The 20,919-nt window shown below is 39.9% G+C and overlaps 1 protein-coding gene across 5 annotated transcripts in view; it reads left to right on the forward strand.

Annotated features, from left to right (window-relative positions):
- The window catches only part of SLC4A10 (solute carrier family 4 member 10), a 285,654-nt gene that overhangs the window by 214,875 nt on the left and 49,860 nt on the right, over positions 1 to 20,919 (forward strand). For all 5 annotated transcript variants that reach the window (XR_014713600.1, XM_084643433.1, XM_084643434.1 and 2 more), the window contains exons 9-14: positions 1,979 to 2,066; positions 5,551 to 5,697; positions 8,346 to 8,446; positions 12,083 to 12,257; positions 12,449 to 12,582; positions 14,680 to 14,925. Coding sequence is in view for 4 of the 5 variants with exons in the window: in XM_084643433.1 (XP_084499559.1) it covers positions 1,979 to 2,066; positions 5,551 to 5,697; positions 8,346 to 8,446; positions 12,083 to 12,257; positions 12,449 to 12,582; positions 14,680 to 14,925 (891 nt within the window). In the remaining variant the exon portion in view is untranslated. The remainder of the gene's footprint in view (positions 1 to 1,978; positions 2,067 to 5,550; positions 5,698 to 8,345; positions 8,447 to 12,082; positions 12,258 to 12,448; positions 12,583 to 14,679; positions 14,926 to 20,919) is intronic.

Below are 20,919 nucleotides of genomic sequence, written 5' to 3' on the forward strand. Positions count from 1 at the left end.
TGGATTCCAGTACCCACAAATTTCACCACTGCTCCTCCCATAGTTTGTTCTCCATGATTAGACCCCTTCCCTTTGCATCCTTGGATTTGGCTTGTATTCTCCCTTTCAGGAGAACCTGGAGAGGGGAAGAAATGAATTCTAACTTTTTATTTTATTGTCTAAATAATTTTAAAATGAAGTAAAAGAGGGGAGAAATTTCCCAGGAAAGCTAAACATTGAGGATGCTACCACAATATAAACAATGATATGCTGATACAAAATGTAGTTGTCTGTGAAAAGTTAAAACTAATTGGGGATTAGTACAAATGTCGGTGGAAATATTAATAATTAATATTTAATTAAATATTAATATTTAGTTAATTTTAATATAAGGGACTAATTGTGGCCCAGCTAATGTGGTGGTGCAGAGTCATCGTGGGTAGCAGAATGGCCGGGGAAGAAGGTTTTTCACAGCCGCCACATCCCCTTCTTGCACAGGTAGGCACAAAATGGGGTGTGGAGTGGACAGAGCCTTAACCTCACCCCACTAATGTGCCAGATAGCATAACTGGACCAATGGACTGGGAACAGAACAGAAGCAGTCTACTCCCTTATCCAAGCAGTGAGGGAACCAGCAGGGAGATCATAACTCTTGGTGATGCAGCAGTGCAGTGCCCATTACTCTGAGCTGATGGCAAAATCATGAGTGTGTTCTGGATAATTATTTGTCCAAGAACTAACTCATGCTAGAAGTGCTCTGTTCATCATTCATTCTTTGCCATTTGCTGATTTTAAACAGAGTAGAAACAAAACCATGTGACTTGGGTGACCAATCATACTCTGACTATTCATTATTCATGGTGTGAGTAGCTTGACCACCCCACAGTAAAAAGTGTTCATATAAATACTTGGTGAATACTTATGAATAACAAGTATATTCACTGAATTCAGTTTCTGAGTGATTTGCATGGAGAAAAAAAAGGCTGAATTCTTAATGGACAGTTAGATCAGCTCTAACTGGGTTTGTCACTTTAGTAAACATGAACTTGGAAAACAAATCTGGCTGATGGTTGGCTAACTGGCAAATATATATGTGTGTGTGTGCGCGTGCACCTATACAACTATACGGGGATGAAAACTCTACATACTGCATCTTCTTTATACAACATGGCTCAAGAGCTGGTCAAAATATGGCGAGTATGATCTGCAAAAAACAGGGGAAAAAGCTTCTCAAAATTTTTGATGAAAATTCAAAAACATTTTTGTTTCTGAAACTGAAAATGTTTTGGGTTTTGAGTTTTCCAGTTTTCCCCTGCTTTCATTTTGCCGCTAGTAAAAAAAAGTTGGGGTATTTTTTTTAATTGGTTGGGTAAATTAAAGAAAAACTTTCTATGAACAATTTTATTTTTTTAAAATCATCATTTTTTTGAGAAAAAAGTTTACAATGAAAATTTTTTGACAGTTGCTCTATTTGGCAACCCCATGAGCTCTTGGCAGAACATTCCATAGTTCCGATACTTGAAAATAGATGTATAGGGAATGGCATAGAGGAGGACTAGAATCCTCTTAAATAAAAGACATAGTGAGAAGACAACAATACTTATTTCCCACACTTTGTGTGTCTGTCTGGGGATAGGGTATCTTCCATAATTTTGCAAAAATGCTACATACTGATAATATATGCTTCTGTCAAAAGTACTTTTGCCTAATCTTTAGAATACCCACAATTTAATTGCATGTTTGTGGAACCTAAGTGAGTTTGGGTATTTACAGCTATTCAGACCATCTCTGAATGCTCCTTGCATAATACACATTTATGTAATATTTTGTAATTGTGTCTCCAATTTTAAATTACCATGTAAGGATATTTAGAGAGAGGTTATTTCCCCCCTTTAGATATTACTTCCTCTAATCAATTTTATGAACTTTTCTGTGTTACATGATGTTAATTTAAGTTTTCCATTCTTGAAATATCTGGTTTTTGGCTTTTTATTTGCAGATTTTTGTTTATTCTTCTGGGACCACTAGGGAAGGGCCAACAGTACCATGAGATTGGAAGATCAATTGCAACACTAATGACAGATGAGGTATTTATCGATTAACTGTAGTTTGTTTGTACAGGTTTCAGAGTAGCAGCTGTGTTAGTCTGTATCCGCAAAAAGAAAAGGAGTACTTGTGGCACCTTAGAGACGAACAAATTTATTTGAGCATAAGCTTTCGTGAGCTGCAGCTCACTTCATCGGATGCATGCAGTGGAAAATACAGTGGGGAAATATTATATACACAGAGAACATGAAACAATGGGTGTTACCATACACACTGTAACGAGAGTGATCAGGTAAGGTGAGATATTACCAGCAGGAGAGAAAAAAAACGAAAAAAAAAACAAAAACAAAAAGAAACCCCTTTTGAAGTGATAATCAAGGTGGGCCATTTCCAGCAGTTGACAAGAACGTGTGAGGAACAGTAGGGGAGAGAGGGGGGAAATAAACATAGGGAAATAGTTTTACTTTGTGTAATGACACATCCACTCCCAGTCTTTATTCAAGCCTAAGTTAATGGTGTCCAGTTTGCAAATTAATTCCAATTCAGCAGTCTCTCGTTGGAGTCTGTTTTTGAAGTGTTTTTGTTGAAGAATTGCAACTTTCAGATCTAAAATCGAGTGACCAGAGAGATTGAAGTGTTCTGACTGGTTTATGAATGTTATAATTCTTGACATCTGATTTGTGTCCATTTACTCTTTTACGTAGAGACTGTCCAGTTTGACCAATGTACATGGCAGAGGGGCATTGCTGGCACATGATGGCATATATCACGTTGATGGATGTGCAGGTGAATGAGCCTCTGATAGTGTGGCTGATGTTATTGGGCCCTGTGATGGTGTCCCCTGAATAGATATGTGGACACAGTTGGCAACGGGCTTTGTTGCAAGGATAGGTTCCTGGGTTAGTGGTTCTGTTGGGTGGTGTGTGGTTGCTGGTGAGTATTTGCTTCAGGTTGGAAGGCTGTCTGTAAGCAAGGACTGGCCTGTCTCCCAAGATCTGTGAGAGTGATGGGTCGTCCTTCAGGATAGATTGTAGATCCTTGATGATGCGTTGCAGAGGTTTTAGTTGGGAGCTGAAGGTGATGGCTAGTGGTGTTCTGTTATTTTCTTTGTTGGGCCTGTCCCGTAGTAGGTAACTTCTGGGTACTCTTCTGGCTCTGTCAATCTGTTTCTTCACTTCAGCAGGTGGGCACTGTAGTTGTGAGAATGCTTGATAGAGATTTTGTAGGTGTCTGTCTCTGTCTGAGGGGTTGGAGCAAATGCGGTTGTACCGTAGAGCTTGGCTGTAGACAATGGATCGTGTGGTGTGGTCTGGATGAAAGCTGGAGGCATGTAGGTAAGTATAGCAGTCAGTAGGTTTCCGGTATAGGGTGGTGTTTATGTGACCATTGCTTATTAGCACTGTAGTATTCAGGAAGTGGATCTCTTGTGTGGACTGGTCCAGGCTGAGGTTGATGGTGGGATGGAAATTGTTGAACTCATGGTGGAATTCCTCATGGTGGAACTCATGGTGGAATTCTTTTCCATGGGTCCAGATGATGAAGATGTCATCAATGTAGCGCAAGTAGAGTAGAGGCATTAGGGGATGAGAGCTGAGGAAGCGTTGTTCTACATCAGCCATAAAAATGTTGGCATACTGTGGGGCCACGCGGGTACCCATGGGAGTGCCACTGATTTGAAGGTATACATTGTGAAATAGTTATGGGTGAGGACAAAGTCACAAAATTCAGCCACCAGGTTTGCCGTGACATTATCGAGGATACTATTCCTGACGGCTTGTAGTCCATCTTTGTGTGGAATGTTGGTGTAGAGGGCTTCTACATCCAAAGCCCGTTGCCAGCTGTGTCCACATATCTATTCAGGGGACACCATCATAGGGTCTAATCACATCAGCCACACTATCAGAGTCTCGTTCACCTGCACATCCATCAACGTGATATATGCCATCATGTGCCAGCAATGCCCCTCTACCATGTACATTGGTCAAACTGGACAGTCTCTACGTAAAAGAATAAATGGATACAAATCAGATGTCAAGTACTACAACATTCAAAAACCAGTCGGAGAACACTTCAATCTCTCTGTCACTCAATTACAGACTTAAAAGTGGCAATTCTTCAACAAAAACACTTCAAAAACAGACTCCAACGAGAGACTGCTGAATTGGAATTAATTTGCAAACTGGACACCATTAACTTAGGCTTGAATAAAGATGGGGAGTAGATGTGTCATTACACAAAGTAAAACTATTTCCCTATGTTTATTTCCCCCCTCTCTCCCCTCACACGTTCTTGTCAACTGTCAGGTTCCTCACACATTCTTGTCAACTGCTGGAAATGGCCCACCTTGATTATCACTACACAAAGGTTTTGGGTTTTGTTTTTTTCTCTCCTGCTGGTAATAGCTCACCTTACCTGATCACTCTCGTTACAGTGTGTATGGTAACACCCATTGTTTCATGTTCTGTGTGTATATAAAATCTCCCCACTGTATTTTCCACTGCATGCATCCGATGAAGTGAGCTGTAGCTCACGAAAGCTTATGCTCAAATAAATTTGTTCGTCTCTAAGGTGCCACAAGTACTCCTTGTTGTTTGTTTGTACAGTTATTTCAAACTGAGGATGACCCCAAACCAAAAAGTTCACCAGGCTCAGTGCCCATCTGTACTCCTGAAATACTTTGCCAACCTGCCTAATTAGTGGGAATCCCCATCATTTTAAGTCCGTCTTTGAGAAACTCTCTTTGAACAGTTGGCAACTACATCCTGATGTTAGTCCATAGCTAATAAATGTATAGGTCTGTGAAGTCATTTGCAGAGTTGCTGTAACATTTTAATGAAAATATTGTCTATAACTGACCTACCTGCAAGCTTACTAACACTTCTAGGTGACTAGATAGCTGAGGATCACTTATCTCAGGCACTTACTTTTGTCTCTGAACCCTTGTATTTCAGCATTTTTATTTTGTAGTATAAGGTTCAACACCATGATTATATTCCTGCTGCTGCAGCCAAATACACAGACATGCTTTTCTGATCTATCTGGCTTTTTTCAATAAAGTTGCATGGATGTAAGCAAAGATAGGATTTGAGCCTCCAATTGGAACATAGTTTAACCATTCTTACGATGTGCAAACAGAACTAGAATCCAGTTTATGATCCCATAGCTGTGATGGTTAGAGGAAGAAACTTTTGTCATTGAAGTAAGCAGATACAAAATTCACACTCACGGATCAGATCTGTTGAATAGGAAAATGCCATTTTTACAGAATCACTTTTCAGTGAAACCAACCACACTTTTTAAACTGTAAGATCCTTGGAAAATTCAGCAATCTTGAAGGGTGCTTTCCACACTGGCTATCTTACTAGAAACTACAGCTAGTTCAAAGCTGTGATTCAGTTTAAAACTGAGGAAATAAATAAGTTACATACCATGTTGGAGAAGTGGATATCATGAAGGATTTTACACTCTTGTTTACATGTAAAATGAGAATCTCTTGTATTTCACTTCTTTTGTTTTCTTTAACAGGTATTCCATGATGTTGCTTATAAAGCTAAAGATCGTAATGACTTGGTTTCTGGAATAGATGAGTTTCTTGATCAGGTTACAGTTCTCCCTCCTGGAGAATGGGACCCAACAATTCGAATAGAGCCACCCAAAAATGTTCCCTCTCAGGTATGCACAGTGCAAATTAGAGTTTCTAATAGTTTAGTGGACTAGAAATGTTGTAAGATAAAGTCTTTTATTAATCTACTATGACAATACATGTAGTAAGCTGAAGTATGAACTTCCATGCATTACTTTGCTGTTTAACTTACTCACACTGACCCTGGACTGGCAAGAACAATCCCCTGTGGTGCTGAGACTGATGTTCATACTTAGTTCAGTTCTCGGCCTCTTCTGAGCAGAGACAAATAGTTGTATGAAATAGAACAAAACAAGTGCATTGATTTTGACTTTGTGTTACTTAGATACTAGAATGACAGGTGCGTTAGAAGTATCTGAGAGAGAAACTGCTCTCCAATAGACCACATACTCATTTAATTATTTTGTGGGTGTAAAATGTCTTTTGTTCATTTCTAAGCTGATCTAGTGATTTTTTAAGATAATCTAAAGGCCTTTTGTTCATGTAATCCTCTCTGGGCAAATTATGCTCTTATCTGTGTGCTGCTTATTCTATAGAAGAGCAGCCATAAGAGCCCTAATATCAATAATAGGATATCAGTAACACAAAACAAAATGCTGTACACACTCTTCCCCCTGGGGAGAGGATGAAAAAAAACATGTGACAGATGTTAGTCACGTTGCTTAATGCACTACTGGAAGGCACACAGATACTATGGTGAAGAGCGCTATACAAGAACCTATATACAGTAGTATAGACTAGAATAGTCGGTGTAAATCATGGTTTTGGATAAAACAATCACTTTATTACTTTACTTCAAAGGACATTGGTTGCCTACTTTTCAAAGGGCAGGACTGTGAAAGCAATGATACAGTTTTACTCTTTCTATGGTCCTTGTTGCACTTCAAATAAGAAATCAGTAAGTTAAGTAAACTCACTTTAAGATTGAAGCAAAGGAGAGAAATTGGTACAAGATCTCTATCATCCATAGAAATGATTAATAAATGAGAATGTTGTGAAGCCATTGTTACTCTGCAGAAACATAGATATTTGAAATGTATTTTGTTTTATTTTTAAACTGTGACCTTGGCCTCCCTAGGTACACACCATTCTCATCAGGATAGGTGTAAGCAAGTCCAGGAATAAAGAAATATTTTTGTTCAAACTAGATTGCGTTCCTAAACTGTTAATTAATTGTTAGTACATGTTCAACAAATGGTTAAATGGCTTTTAAAATGCAATCTATTTTTCTACTGTTCGATTATAATTGTACTGCATTTTAAATTGTTTGGCACCTCAAGCCTCTTGGCAAGGGAACACTTGTCACATAAATATTATTTTGTTTATTGTTATATTCAAAAGATGGGTCTGTTTTTGCTGAGTTGCTAGTTTTAAGTGGAAATATAATGACCTAGAAAAAGAGAATAGATATAAAACATCCTAGTCTGTTGTTGATTTAAAATGGGTTTTGGGGGGTTTTTTTGGCACAATTTCCTTGGACCCAATTTTGTATTTATTTTTTTACAACAAAGGAACCCCTTATGATATTTTCATATATAAGATTCTTCCACACCTTATGGGTGCAACACCATGTTTGGGAAACCTTTGAGATTGATTTACAATTATTGCAGCACTTAAGGGTTCAACTTCTAGCCACAATGGGCTGAGTCTATGGGACAGAGCCTTAAGGATAGGTAGATCCACTGCGCACTGAATTAAGCAATTCTGAAACAGGGAAGGGGCTGAGATGAGTCATACTTGCTGCAAAGGAGGTGGGTGCTTCTCTGCTAGCTGGGAGATAGAGACATAAAGTACATAAGAGAAGTCCTCATCCCATTCTACATCCAAGTAAGCCAATCTCTTCTGTACCTGTGCTGGGAGTTACTGCAGACCTTAGCCAACAGGGAAGAGAGGGAGTCAGGAATATATACAAGGGGGTCCCTATTTGTTTACATTAAAAATGGTGGAATAGTCACAGGGAGCCTGCATAGCTGTGGAGCAAGGGATTGTCCTCCAGCCCTGACTTATCCTTTTGTCACTCTCTTGTTAATAGCAGCAGTCCCTTTGATCCCTCCCTGCTGTGGGACGGAGGTGATATCCCAAGTGACTTGTTAATTGCCGCAGATGGTGGTCAAGATGGAGCCAGGGTAAACTAGCCTATTCAGTAGCCTGCATGTCTTCCTGGTGTCAGTAACACCCTTGCTGGGACATGGGTCCAGCTTCTAGCCCATGCCCACACCTGGACTTTGCTGTGCTTTCCTCCTGAAGAGAAGCAGCTTACCATTGGAGAGTGCTGGTACCATGGCCACCACAGAGAGCTCCTATTGACTGAAACCATCTCACTTCTGGCTCTACTGCCATCTCTACTCCTGCGGAGAGAGGGTTGCTTTGGAAGCTTAGAAGTGGTGCTACTAACTGAGCGGCAGTGCTGCTACACCCTACCGTTTGCAAGTTGCTTCTCCTGGGTCAGAGCACCCTGACCTATTTGGAGGCAGCACAGCTTCATTCAGATGACAACACCCCACAGAATGGACACGCACACAATTCTGTAAATGCACATCCCTTTCACTTCTGCATAGAAACTGAAAAGGATACTCTACAGAAAAAATACCTGACTGCACCACGTGCCTACTTCTGTCCTTTGCTAAAACTGCATTTGGGGTGAAACTCAATAGAAAATGGCTTTTCTTTCTTCTAGGAGAAACGCAAGATCCCAGGAGTGCCAAATGGAACAGCAGCTCACGGAGACCCAGTACCCCTAGGAGGACACAGTGGACCAGAATTGCAACGGACTGGAAAGTTAGTGGAAAACTTGATTAAATGTGATATTATTATTTTTTTAAGCAATATACTTCCAAAAGGAAGTCTAATGGCCTGATTCTCTCTCAACTATACTGATATAGCATGTCACTGAGTTCACTGTAATGGAGTTATTCCTAATGTAAGTATCTCTAAATGAGTGGAGAAACAGGCTTAGTTGCTAATTTGCACCATTAGTTATCTATGGAATATGTTTCTACTCTCTTTATTTAATGTAAGCTCCTTTTTCAATAATATATGATGGTCAAGCCACTGGTAATCATGATTAATGCTGTTTGTTCTGTCTAGAGTGAAAGGAATGGTGGAAGAAGTCTGCTCTCATTTGTGACGAAAACTTAGACTATTTTCTAGTTGAGCATGTTTAGAGGCAGAGTCGTGCAGCCCTGGCTTTTCTTTAAACACACTAGGCCAAAATATTCAGCTCCCATTGACATAAATTATTGTTGTGTGTGCACGTGTCTGAGGACCTAAAGTATACACTTTAGGGAAGTTCTTTTCTAATATAATATTTTTAAACACATGGGCTTTTATTGGGCTCACCGGGTGCCATATTGTCATACAGTAGAACCTCAGAGTTATGAACACCAGAGTTATGAACTGACCAGTCAATCATACATCTTATTTGGAAATGCATTCAGGCAGCAACAGAGATCTCTCTCACACACACACACGCAAATACAGTACTGTCCTGTGTTAAACGTAAAGTACTAAAAAAAAAAAACCGGAAAGCAGCATTTTTCTTCTGCATAATAAAGTTTCAAAGCTGTATTAAGTCACTGTTCAGTTGTAAACTTTTGAAAGAACCATAATATTTGTTCAGAGTTCTGAACATTTCAGAGCTACGAACAACCTCCATTCCCAAGGTGTTCATAACTCTGAAGTTCTACTGTATATTGTTTTGTCCTATATGTCATGCACCATATATTCTTTTCTCTGCATTCTTTTAAGACATACTTGTGCCACCACCCCAATCTTAGGATTGGCCAGAAGATAGTCCATCCCCTCCAATCAAACTTAGAACAGCCTCAGGACTGCTTTAAATTATACCTGACTGCTTACAGCCTCAGGGGTCCATTATGATAGGTAGGGATTGTCAGAGTGTAGTGACACATCTGCCATGTCCCTTTAACACAGCTCCACCCAGTACATCAGGAGCCAAGGGAAAAGGGCATCATAGAGGCACCACCATGCCAATGATACCACTCAGGAATTCCTTCTATGCAAGGAAGATCCACAGGTTTGTTGTTAAACCAGCTTTAGCATTTTTGTACTGCCAGAATGGAGCAAAGCAGATGGATTGTACAGAAGGATCTAGCTCAGAAGTTTAATATATTTATTTATTGATGTACTTGGTGCAGTACAAACCACAAAGGAAAACACAGTCCTTATCCTGAGAAGATTATATCCTACATTCAATTCCAATAAATAATACACTTGAGGCCAAATTTTTAAATAACAAGGATCAAGATCATATATATTTTGTGCTGGGAAACAGGGCATTTGTGCAAGCAACTGTACATTATGATATCCATTTGTGTATGCTCTTATGGTAATTCTATGCACAAGTGCAATGTATGCGTGGTAGCGATTGTGTCCCTAGCCTCTGTTTGCCAGAAGCTGGGAATGGGCAACGGGGGGTGGATCATTTGATGATTTACCTGTTCTGCTCATTTCCTCTGGGGCACCTGGCATTGGCTACTGTCAGAAGGCAGGATACTGGGCTAGATGGACCTTTGGTCTGACCCAGTAGGGCCGTTCTTATGTAGATAATAAAGTATTTTGTGCATAACACTCTAGTAACTTTTTAAAAAATCTGGGCCTTTGTGACTTTGATCGCTGTCAAAAAAGTGTGGAGATGAGTTTGTTTTAAATGTACACATCTGTCCCTTAGTGGGTTGCTGTGCATACAACTCACACAAAGAATCAGGCGCAAAAAGGATGAGGTTGCAGTGACCAAAGTGAGAGATGATCAAGGTATGGGAAAGTGTGTTTACAGTAGGAATGTAGGAGACTATATTTTAGAAACTTAGAGGAAGAAATAACAGTCTCTAGTAAGAAACTGGATCATGTGGAATGACAGTGCTGTTCTTATCTGTGCTGGAGAAGGGAGGGGATATGAAGGTTAGGAAGGAAAAATGGCAGTGTTTGCCATGTTTCAGAGTAGCAGCCGTGTTAGTCTGTATTCGCAAAAAGAAAAGGAGTACTTGTGGCACCTTAGAGACTAACCAATTTATCTGAGCATAAGCTTTCGTGAGCTACAGCCATGTTGAGTCTGATGGCAGTAGCACAGACAGACACAAATATCTGAGAGGCATTTGAAGATGCAAGACTTGAATAGGAGTGGAAGGATTGGAAGCTGATTTAGAAGACATTGACCAAGAGATAATAATTAAAGCCAGGGGACCATTTGAATTAGCCCGGGGGGAGAGAGAGTAGAGGAAGAAATAGAGGGGACTGAGAACAAAATCCTTTGGGACCAACAGTAAAGAGTGGGAAAAGAGAAGACTGCAAACGGCACTCATCCAAAGAAATTCTGAAAGTTTGATAGCTTGATAGGTGTAATCAAGGAGAGAGATATGTGGAAGTGTTATGACGGAATAGACAACTCTTGCAGAATGGGTGATACTTGAAGTGGTACAGTTAGCTCAGTCTGTTCTGTGTGAAATAGGACCTGCCATATAACACTTTTACTGGCATTATTTATATAAAAAGTCCGTTTCTGGAAAAGACTTTAGACCAGAGCATCAGCTGGTGTAAATCAGTATAGCTGTATTAAAGTTAATGGAATTATGCAGGTTTCCCCCATGTGAGGAACTATCATTTGATTTAAAGAACACAATGACATGAGATCAGGAACTGGGTTTACATATGAGTCAATGCTATTTGAGAACTTTCTTTTGTTGTTTGCTCTGTGTCCCGTCTTCCTCGGGGCTACTTTTTGGATTGTCTTGAAGAATGTGTGTGCAGATGCTTCTTCACCACCACAGAAACTCAGGCAGGGTACTGAATGACACTGTTTGGCCCAGAGACTGTGTGAATCTTGCACCATTTATGAAAATGTAGCCTGCTGCTTCCTAGTACTGTCAGAACTCCTTACAGAGGGAAAGAACTCACTAGAAAGCTTCTTTTGAGAACAGATTTTAAATTGTAAATAGCCAGCGAAGGCTAAGTACTACATATCTCTGTGAGTAGTTCCATCAGTCCATCTCAGTGGACTACTCATGGATCAAAGTAGTACTCAACATGAGTAAAGATGCGAGAGAAGTATTCTAGGGCAGTAGCAGGTGTCAGATGAAAAAGAGGAAGGATAGTTCATTGGTTTAAGGCACTAGCTCTGGGACTTGGGAGACCTGGGCTCAAGTTCCTGCTTCCTTTGTGACCCTGGGCAAGTCACTTGGTGTCTCTTGTCCCTCTCTGTGAAGTGAAGATAATAGCAGTGCCCCACTTCACATCAGTTTTAGGAGGATAAATACTGTCAAGATTGTGAGGCACTGAGATTGGGGGCAGGAAACACAATTACCTTAGATTTCACATGTACAGGTCTCATAATTCATCCCAGTGGTGAAAGAAAACAGAACTCTTTCTTTCTGTCTTTATTTTTTCCCCTTTTCTTAGGTTTTTTGGGGGATTGATTTTAGATATCAAAAGAAAAGCTCCCTTCTTCTGGAGTGACTTCAGGGATGCTTTCAGTCTGCAGTGTCTAGCATCATTTTTATTTCTCTACTGTGCTTGTATGTCTCCTGTCATCACGTTTGGCGGTCTGCTGGGAGAAGCAACTGAAGGTCGTATAGTATGTGTTTTACTTTAATCTGAACTTTTAAAACACAATTACTTGTTTAGGTTTGTGGTTAGAATTTTCTTAATATTGCATGTGTCGCCTTTAAAATGTTGTAGTCTGAAACTGCATTGTCACCCACAGTATTTGGACACTTGATAGAAAATTTCTGAAAGTTCAATCTTTTTTTTTTTTTTCACATGCAGAGTGCAATAGAATCTTTGTTTGGAGCATCCATGACTGGAATAGCCTACTCTCTCTTTGGTGGGCAGCCTCTTACTATACTAGGCAGCACGGGGCCAGTGCTGGTGTTTGAAAAGATATTATTCAAATTTTGCAAGTAAGTGAAGTAATATTATTTAAATAAACATTCAGAGGGTATTTTTGATGTATGGGTGTGTTTGTGACTAAAACATCATTATAAATCCCCTGGCAGCATGCTGAAAATTGCCTATCTGTAATTTAGATTTGGTTATCCTTTTCATGTGTGACTTCATGAACTACATTTTAACTGATGACAAAATTAGAAATATAACAAAGGCACAGTCCCACGTTAGTCCATAGGAGGCGTTGATACCTCTCGGCATAAAATGAGAATTCAGGATTTTGGGAAACATTGCTCAGACTTTTAGAGGAATGCTGGAAGATACGTGGTGACCAAAACAAAGGGGACTGTTAATGATAAACTGTGTTTTTTAATTTTTTACTTTAAAACTGTTCTGAAAGGAATACAAACCCAGATTGGTATGAGGTTGCTTCCCATTCCAAAATGATTAAATTTAAATCTTATGAATGGAAACCACCCTATAAAATAAGACATACTTCATGGCTTTTCAGCATTTTATCATTCATTAACAACATAGTCAGCAGTGTTGACTGCTGGCGTTGAGCAGCATCTCCTAATCCATGGAATAAATGTGATTATAACCTTTCTTCCTGTCTCTTGAAAAAGAACTAAATAAAATGTAAGCAAAACCTGCACTTATATGCTAATACACTGTAAGTAAGTTCCTTCTGAGACAATATGAATGAAAATTGTGCTTACACTGTCAGCCAGTCATGGTGGGTTCCTGAGATCCAGGGCCTGATGTGGGCAGATGGCTACCCATCCTACACACTTCTTCCCATGGGTCCCATCTACTTGGTCTGCCTCATTTTTACAACTGGGACTTCTGAGGCAGAAAGGCTTGATAGCAGAGTAAAACCTCCTGATGAACAGTGCAGAGTGGGGGGCCCTGTCAGTTCCCGAAGGTCATTCCCTCTCATCTCCATGATAGGAAAAGACTTCCCAGCTCTTCGTGCAGGTTAGCTGGGACCAAAATATATGTGGTCCTAGAATGCCCCGTGTATGATTATGTATAGCCAGCACAGAGGGTTTTGCTCTAGGTTGTGGACAGAGAGTGGAGGGTGAGGGTCTGTGTGAATGAGGCAAGACTTTGAGACTATTATATCTTGCTGATCATAACCACTTATTGTCTTGCACTTTTGAAGTTGAAGAAAACAGGCCGATGTAGGGATCTACCACTTTTGCTGCCCACTCAGGATTAGAGTCATCCAAAGATTGCCTTTGAGGGTATACTCTCATACACAACTGCTTCTCATTGTTCCCTTTAGTAGCACGCTCAGGCCAAATGAGAATCTGGCTTGAAGACATCTGACTTCATTTCATGAAAGGAAAGCAATTCTGAATTAAAAGGGCCTTCACATTTCTTCACCACTTTCTTTTTTTTTTACTGAAAAAATGTAATTGGGAAATCTGTAATTCTTCTAGTTTGTTTTACAATTAAACAGTGAGACAGCAAAAATAATAATAATAATAAAAAAAAATTCCTGAATTAACTGGGAGCATTAATTACATTTTGATCAAGCTTCCCATTAAAAAGGGATCTGGCCACTGCAAAGTACAATTGAAATCATGGCCTATTTTATAACTTGTGGTGTTCAATACTATTAAAAAGGGAGTAAATGAATAATATGACTATATCTGTGTGGATTATCTCTAGGTTTTTTTTTTATAGAGGTGGAAACTGCATTACATGAGCAACTATGCAGGTTTCCTCCTTGGTGAGCTAACCAACATAGTACTTGACTGTCAGGACAGTATTATGTCCAGGGCCAATGGTGGCTTCAAGATGGACATTAATACACCATAGTAGTCATAAAGTAGCAGGTTCTGCTCACATCTCTGTTCCCAGATAGAGTTCTACAGTGTACTTTAGTCTTCTGTTGGGCATTAGGGCTAGCTGTGTTCTTTGCTTCTTGCAGATGGACAGCCTCCTTGGATTCAGTCTTTCTAGAGATGACTTTTGTGTTTGGCAGGTCAAGAGAGGATATAAAAAATGCACATAGCTGCACAGAGTGGATTTTTGTGGTATTTCCTCTTCTGTGTCTACGAATTAATGTTTTGACTGTGTTAATTTTTCTTTTTTTTTATTAGAGATTATGGGTTATCATACCTTTCTTTGAGAGCTAGCATTGGACTATGGACTGCAACTCTATGCATCATCCTTGTTGCAACCGATGCAAGTTCCCTAGTCTGCTACATTACCCGGTTTACTGAAGAAGCATTTGCTTCTCTTATCTGCATCATTTTCATTTATGAGGCCTTAGAGAAGCTATTTCATCTCGGTGAGACGTATCCAATCAACATGCATAATGATTTGGAACTGCTGACTCAATACTCGTAAGTAAGATTTCTTTTATTAACCATGGCGTCTTCTTTTTCATAAATTATATTTTCCCTGTGAAGAATATGAATGGTTCACAGCAGGAAAAGCACTTTCATGCTTGAGACACATTGCTTGACATACAGCAACCTATAGATGTGATAAAGTCAATCCAATGTTTTTCAAAACTATAATTGCTGCTTGTCCTGTAGGGCTCATTCCTCCTTTTGGTTCATGTTATCATAATGGGAGCTGTGTGCATGTACTGGGGGGAAAATAACACCTGTTAGTGCCTGATTCTGCTGTGTGGAGGCTGTAGTGGTAAAAAAAAACAAAACAGTGTGATAAACTTACCTAAACTAAACTCCCATTCCCTAAATGAGAAGTGGGTAAACTCAGTTTACCCTTGACTGCACTATTATTATGATACAGGCAGAACTATGGTTCATTTCAGTGAGATTTTTGCCTTCATCAGAACTGGATGGGGTGGGACCCTTCTTTTATCATACATTTTGGCTTATAATGATTGTTTTCTTGAATTCTATTTTCTTCCTGCTCTCATCATTGTAAGGATCTTTTTTTTAAAAGGGATATTGATTTACCTGGGGTAGGATTCTGCCCTTGGTACACTGAGGTATTCTCGTCCCATTTCCTAAGAAGACAAAACAAGACAAACACACACAGATTGGGAGAGAAAGAACAGCTAAGATAGAAAATGTAGCTTCTGTCTCTGGAGTTGACTCTCATTCTCAACCTTGCTGCTGGAGAAACACAGGCACAGCATGTGGTCTTATCAGCCACCCCAAGACCTGGCAAACCTGTACCAACACTGAGCTGTTTAGGTCATTGCATTTAGCTGCCTTTCTGGTCACAGGCTTACAGCAGTGTTGTAAAATATAGCGTCTTGGCTGGCTAAGACAGACTCTTATTTGACAGAAAGAGAAAAGAGAGGAATAGGAGAGAGAAGAAATAAGGTGGAAGAAAAAGGATGCACTGGGGGTGAATGACAAAGCCTCACATCCCAGATGGTATTTCAGAGTCAGCTGGAGATGGTAATATTGGAAGTGGCAAAGTCATCTTGGTCCCTCTCTAGCCCAGTCTGGTCAGCACATCTGTCAGGATTAAGATGAAGAAGGTCCGGGGTCCCAGGAAATGGTGGGTGTGGCAGCCATGATAGTGAAGCTCGCTCCTTCCCCGTCTTTCAGCCAGCCAGTGTCGCTGGTAACCACCTATGTTTTTCCCCCAAAGTCTCTTTTTCAAGAACCCCAAAAGGGAGTGATGGGCAAAATAGCCCATCCCCTCATTATTTCGTCCACCAAATGAGCCTAATTTCTGAGAGACCAATTTTGGTTCACTGATTTCTGGTTCCACACTTTTCTTTCTTACCAAGCATGACCTTCACACAGTCCTTGCGTTATATCAGTAGAGCCCCCACCCCTTTTTTTGGACCAGTTCAGTCTTTGTCTCACTTTTGCTCCTTTTTTTATCAACATTTATTGTTGTAGGCTATTGCAATATTCCATGAACTTTCACTCACTTCTCATAGCTGAGCTCACAATTAGGGCACATTTGTAGGCCCAGTTGTAATAGGAGAGGAAAACCGCCAGGCTGATGATGGGAGGGTGTGGGAATAGGGAAATCCTAAACTGGCAGTCAAAGTTCCATCAGAAACCTGCCTGGTTTCTGTCAGAATTTCATTGAAATTGACACGGTTCAGCAGAATGATTTGATTTTGGCAAATCAATGTTTTCCAACAGAAAAATGTTCCATCAGAAAATTTCCAATCAGCTCTAGCATTAATAATGAGACTGTTATTAGTTACAGTCAACTATGAAGTGCAACATTTTATAGGACATAATTTAGTTTGTACAAATATTTCAAATAAAATGTTATTGCAATTTAAACTGTGTGATTTTTCTGGGAAATTACAGACAGTGAAGCAGTTTGCAATGTTGTGGCTGTGTTGGTCCCAGGATACTAGAGAGACGAGGTGGGTGAGGTAATATATTTTACTGGACCAACTTTTATTGCTTGTCTCTTTCACCAACAGAAGTTGTTCCCCAATGGTCCTCCTGACTCTCATTCAGTGAAGTTTGTTTTCATTTTAAATATATTTAAGTTTCTTGCCAGAAGTAGCTCCATGTACCTTCTCATGGACTTAATAACAGTATGGATTGGAAGGATTGGAGTTGTCTAGTGCAGTGTGGTTAAAGTAAAGGAATGGGAGCTGGGACTCCTGGGTTCTATTCCTAGTTCCATCACAGACTTTTGTTTCCTTAAGCAAATCATTTCATCTCTTGTGTGCCTCAGCTTATCTATCGATAAAAGCTGTAAAACAGGTATTGTGAGGCTTAATTATAAATTAATTACTATTTTGGTAAAGTAATTTAAGATATGTGGATGTGAAATGCTATAGAACTGCAAAATATTAGTTTTAACATGAATGTAGTACAGTTCTGCTCCTAACATAGACAGGTCTCCCTGCTCTACATCCTACATTCTCCTTGTCATTGTAAATGGACACAGTCATCTTCTTCACATCCCAGTCCTGAACTGTTGTGCTGATGCATTCCACAGCAAAAAACGGTTGCATTTCAGTAGTGAGTAAAATGATTCCTATGTGCAATTATACCAAGTGCTTTGAGATGAAAGGCACTATGCCCTGGTTTTGCACAGCTTTACTTTTCAGATTTTTACTTAATATATTGCTGAATGGTTCATTACAGTAGTGTAGTATTAGTGCTCTATAATTTTCTTTGCAAGCACTTTACTTTATTGTTTATTAAAATAAAATTTAAAACAACATGTATATAGTATTTCTCTGTTGTCATTTTTACATATCTAATTTTTTCTTTCCGTACAGGGGTATAGTTTCCATATAAGGGAGGGCAGAATATGATCTCTGGACTATGGCATTAAGGGCCTGAACCTGAGAAGTGAAATGAGTGAGTGCAGGTGTTCAGGACCTCTCAGTATCAGGTCTTGGTTACTGATTCTTCCTTGTGATGTTTAATGAGCTTTTTGAGATGGCTCTTTCCGCTTAAGAATCTTTACTTTATTGTTGCATTCTGAAAGGTGCATGTGGAAGAAGAGATTCAGAGAATAAAGAAGTGAAGTAAGATAACAAGGACAGTTATTAAGAAGTAAGAGCTTATGGATTCACTTATGTTATATGAGAACAAAAATAGTCTAATGAAAAAGGACAGAATCTAGTTGCACCCTGGGGCTGAGGATGGCCAGTCTCCTCAGCCAGTGAAACATGTCAAAAAGCATTCTCAGGCAGGAGACCCACTCCAGAAGTATGTGTTTTTAATGATTTTGTTGAACTCAGATGAACTCTCTGCGTAGGGAAAGAAACAGCAACACTAGGGCAAGGCCACCACCTTCTGTTCCAAGAGAGAATAACAGTGACTCAGCCAAACCTGTCATTTGCATTTTGAGCTGGAAAGAAAGAAAAAAATAAAACCACAAGACCAAGAAGCATTGGAACACATTGTTATATGTTGTTTTCTCTGAAAATATAGATAGAGAGTCTGGAGCTGAGCACACATATACGTGCACACAACCCTGTGGCCTGGGACTAAGTGTGATCCCCGCTACCTGGGGCTGACAGCTGGAGCCCCACTGCCCAGGGCTGAAGTTGCAGAGGTCACGTAAAATCACAGAATCCGTGATCTCCGTGACCGACTCATAGGCTTACTAATAAGTTATGGTTTGATGTATATATACTTTCTCATCATATTATGCAAGTACTCTTCCTCTGTGATATTTTAACCTAAAGAATAGACATGTGTTTATTGGCTTTTCTCCTAATTCACATTCAGGCAAAGCAGACTATGTATATGCATCAGGTATGAAATCCTGACCCCACTGAAGTCCATAGAAGTTTTGCCACTGACTTCAATGGAGTAAGGATTTCACCTTAAGGATCTTTATAGGATGTAATTTGTGGAGGGTTTTTTTTAGTATATGTGTAGGCAGGGCAGGGAGTGTTTTCACAAGCCTCAATACCTCTGGGCATTTAGGGGGTCAAAAGGTTGTTCTCATAATATTTCTGTTCATGAAAAGTTGAAATATTACATGAAGGCCTCAGAGAGCAAGCAGACATTAAAAATATCTCATGGGTTTACCCAGGCCAGTTCCAGGCACCAGCAAACCAAGCAGGTGCCTGGGGTGGCAAATGTAAAGGGGCGGCAAGACATCAGGCTTGGCAGCAATTCGGTGGGGACGTGACTCTTCTTCGGTCGCTGGCAGCAATTCGGTGGCCACACCATCACTCCGCCTCCACGTTCGGCGGCAAGGTTTTTCGTTTTGTTTTTTTTTGCCGCTGGGGCAGCAAAAACACTGGAGCCGGCTCTGGGTTTACCTTAATCACACAATATTATTCAAGTTATTGTGGAAATAGAATTAACAGCCTTCCTATGTACAATAGAGCTGCAGTAGTATATATCTCCATATTTTAAGGGATAACATCAATATACTCAATTGATAATGGTGGCATTTAAAAATAAAAATTCGTGTTAAATTATAATTACATACAGTCATTAGAACACCTGATGTATTTCTGAGGGGGAACTGTTTACTCCCTATGCACGCTTGACAAATATCTACCCTATCTTTTCTTTTTGCTGCTTTTCAATGCATATAGAACTTGCAGGGCACTAACAGCAGGAAGAAGAGTGCCAACCAAATTGTCATCATCCCCTCAAACTCTAGCTTTGGGACTTCCTGTCCTATAACATCAGCCAAACAGTGTCAGAATTTCTAAGCACAATGCCCCAAAAAGCATGTGCCTTTCAGATGTTTTCCAAATGTCTGAACATTACTTCATTCTTTCAGATGATACTGTACTGACATTACATAACTATCTATCAAATTTCCTTCAGTTACGAAAATGTACATTTATTTGCACTTTTACATTGTGTCTCACTTTGTATAGGCCTAACTGGTATTTATACCCATATCTTCCACCTGTATGCATGCCCTAGGATTATTTATGCCAGCTAGCCCCATTAATGCCAAACCTACTGACTGACTTAATGCCGATACCATATTAGTAGGACCACTGGATACTGCTCTCTGCCAGGCAATGGGAGAGCTCTGAGTGGCACTTCACAGACAGTTTAACTGCTGTACTCTGAAAATCTCATTCAAATTATCTGACCTTCAGATCCTCAGATCTTCTCTTGAAAACAGACCTCTCCTCGACCTCCTACCTTCCAGCCTGGCATAGTTGGAAGTTTATAGCTTACTTAGGTTGAACAATTCTATTTTCAGGCTTTGGCTCCACATCTGTCCTTTTTCCTTTATCCTCACTGTTACTGGGGATGTCAATATCCATATTGAGAATGTGCATCATACTGCCACTGCTTCAGGACATGCTCTGACATTGAGGAGTGTGCTTGCCTGTGCCAAGGATTATACCCTTGAACAAATAATTTCACTCTTCTTTTTCTGTCTATAACTCTATCATTACTTCATCGACTACGACTTTGCTTTTAGTAATCCCTCATTTATTTATTGTTCTCTAAAACAGCTACATTCATTACTTTTCTGTCTCTAGTCTTCATCAGATGTTTCTACTACTTCCTGATCCACATACCAAGACCTGTAGCTAAATCCTCCTTCTGACTTTTGATGCAGTTTCATTCCACAGATCTCATACACAGTTCACTTATTCTCATATACAAATTATTTCCGTAAACTGACATTCTCACAGGTCTGGCGGGGCAAGAGTACGCTTTAAAGCACACTATTTACCACAGCACTAGGAAAATCCGGTTTATCTACTGTCCCACATAGCTATGCCAGTATAACATTGCAGTGTAAACCAAGCCTGAATTTTTTCCCCAGTCAGCCAGAACATCCACCTTGACCTATCTAGGAGAATGCCCCTTGGTGGCTGCTCCATTTTGGAGGAGATCCATTTAGTGTCAATGAGTTGTAATCACTGGTTCCAATAGCTCTGCCTCCTTTTTAGATGAGGGTTGTTGGAATTGTCTGATTTCCCT

This window comes from Lepidochelys olivacea, assembly GCF_965140295.1.
Source record: "Lepidochelys olivacea isolate rLepOli2 genome assembly, chromosome: 11".
Taxonomy (NCBI): Eukaryota; Metazoa; Chordata; order Testudines; family Cheloniidae; genus Lepidochelys; species Lepidochelys olivacea.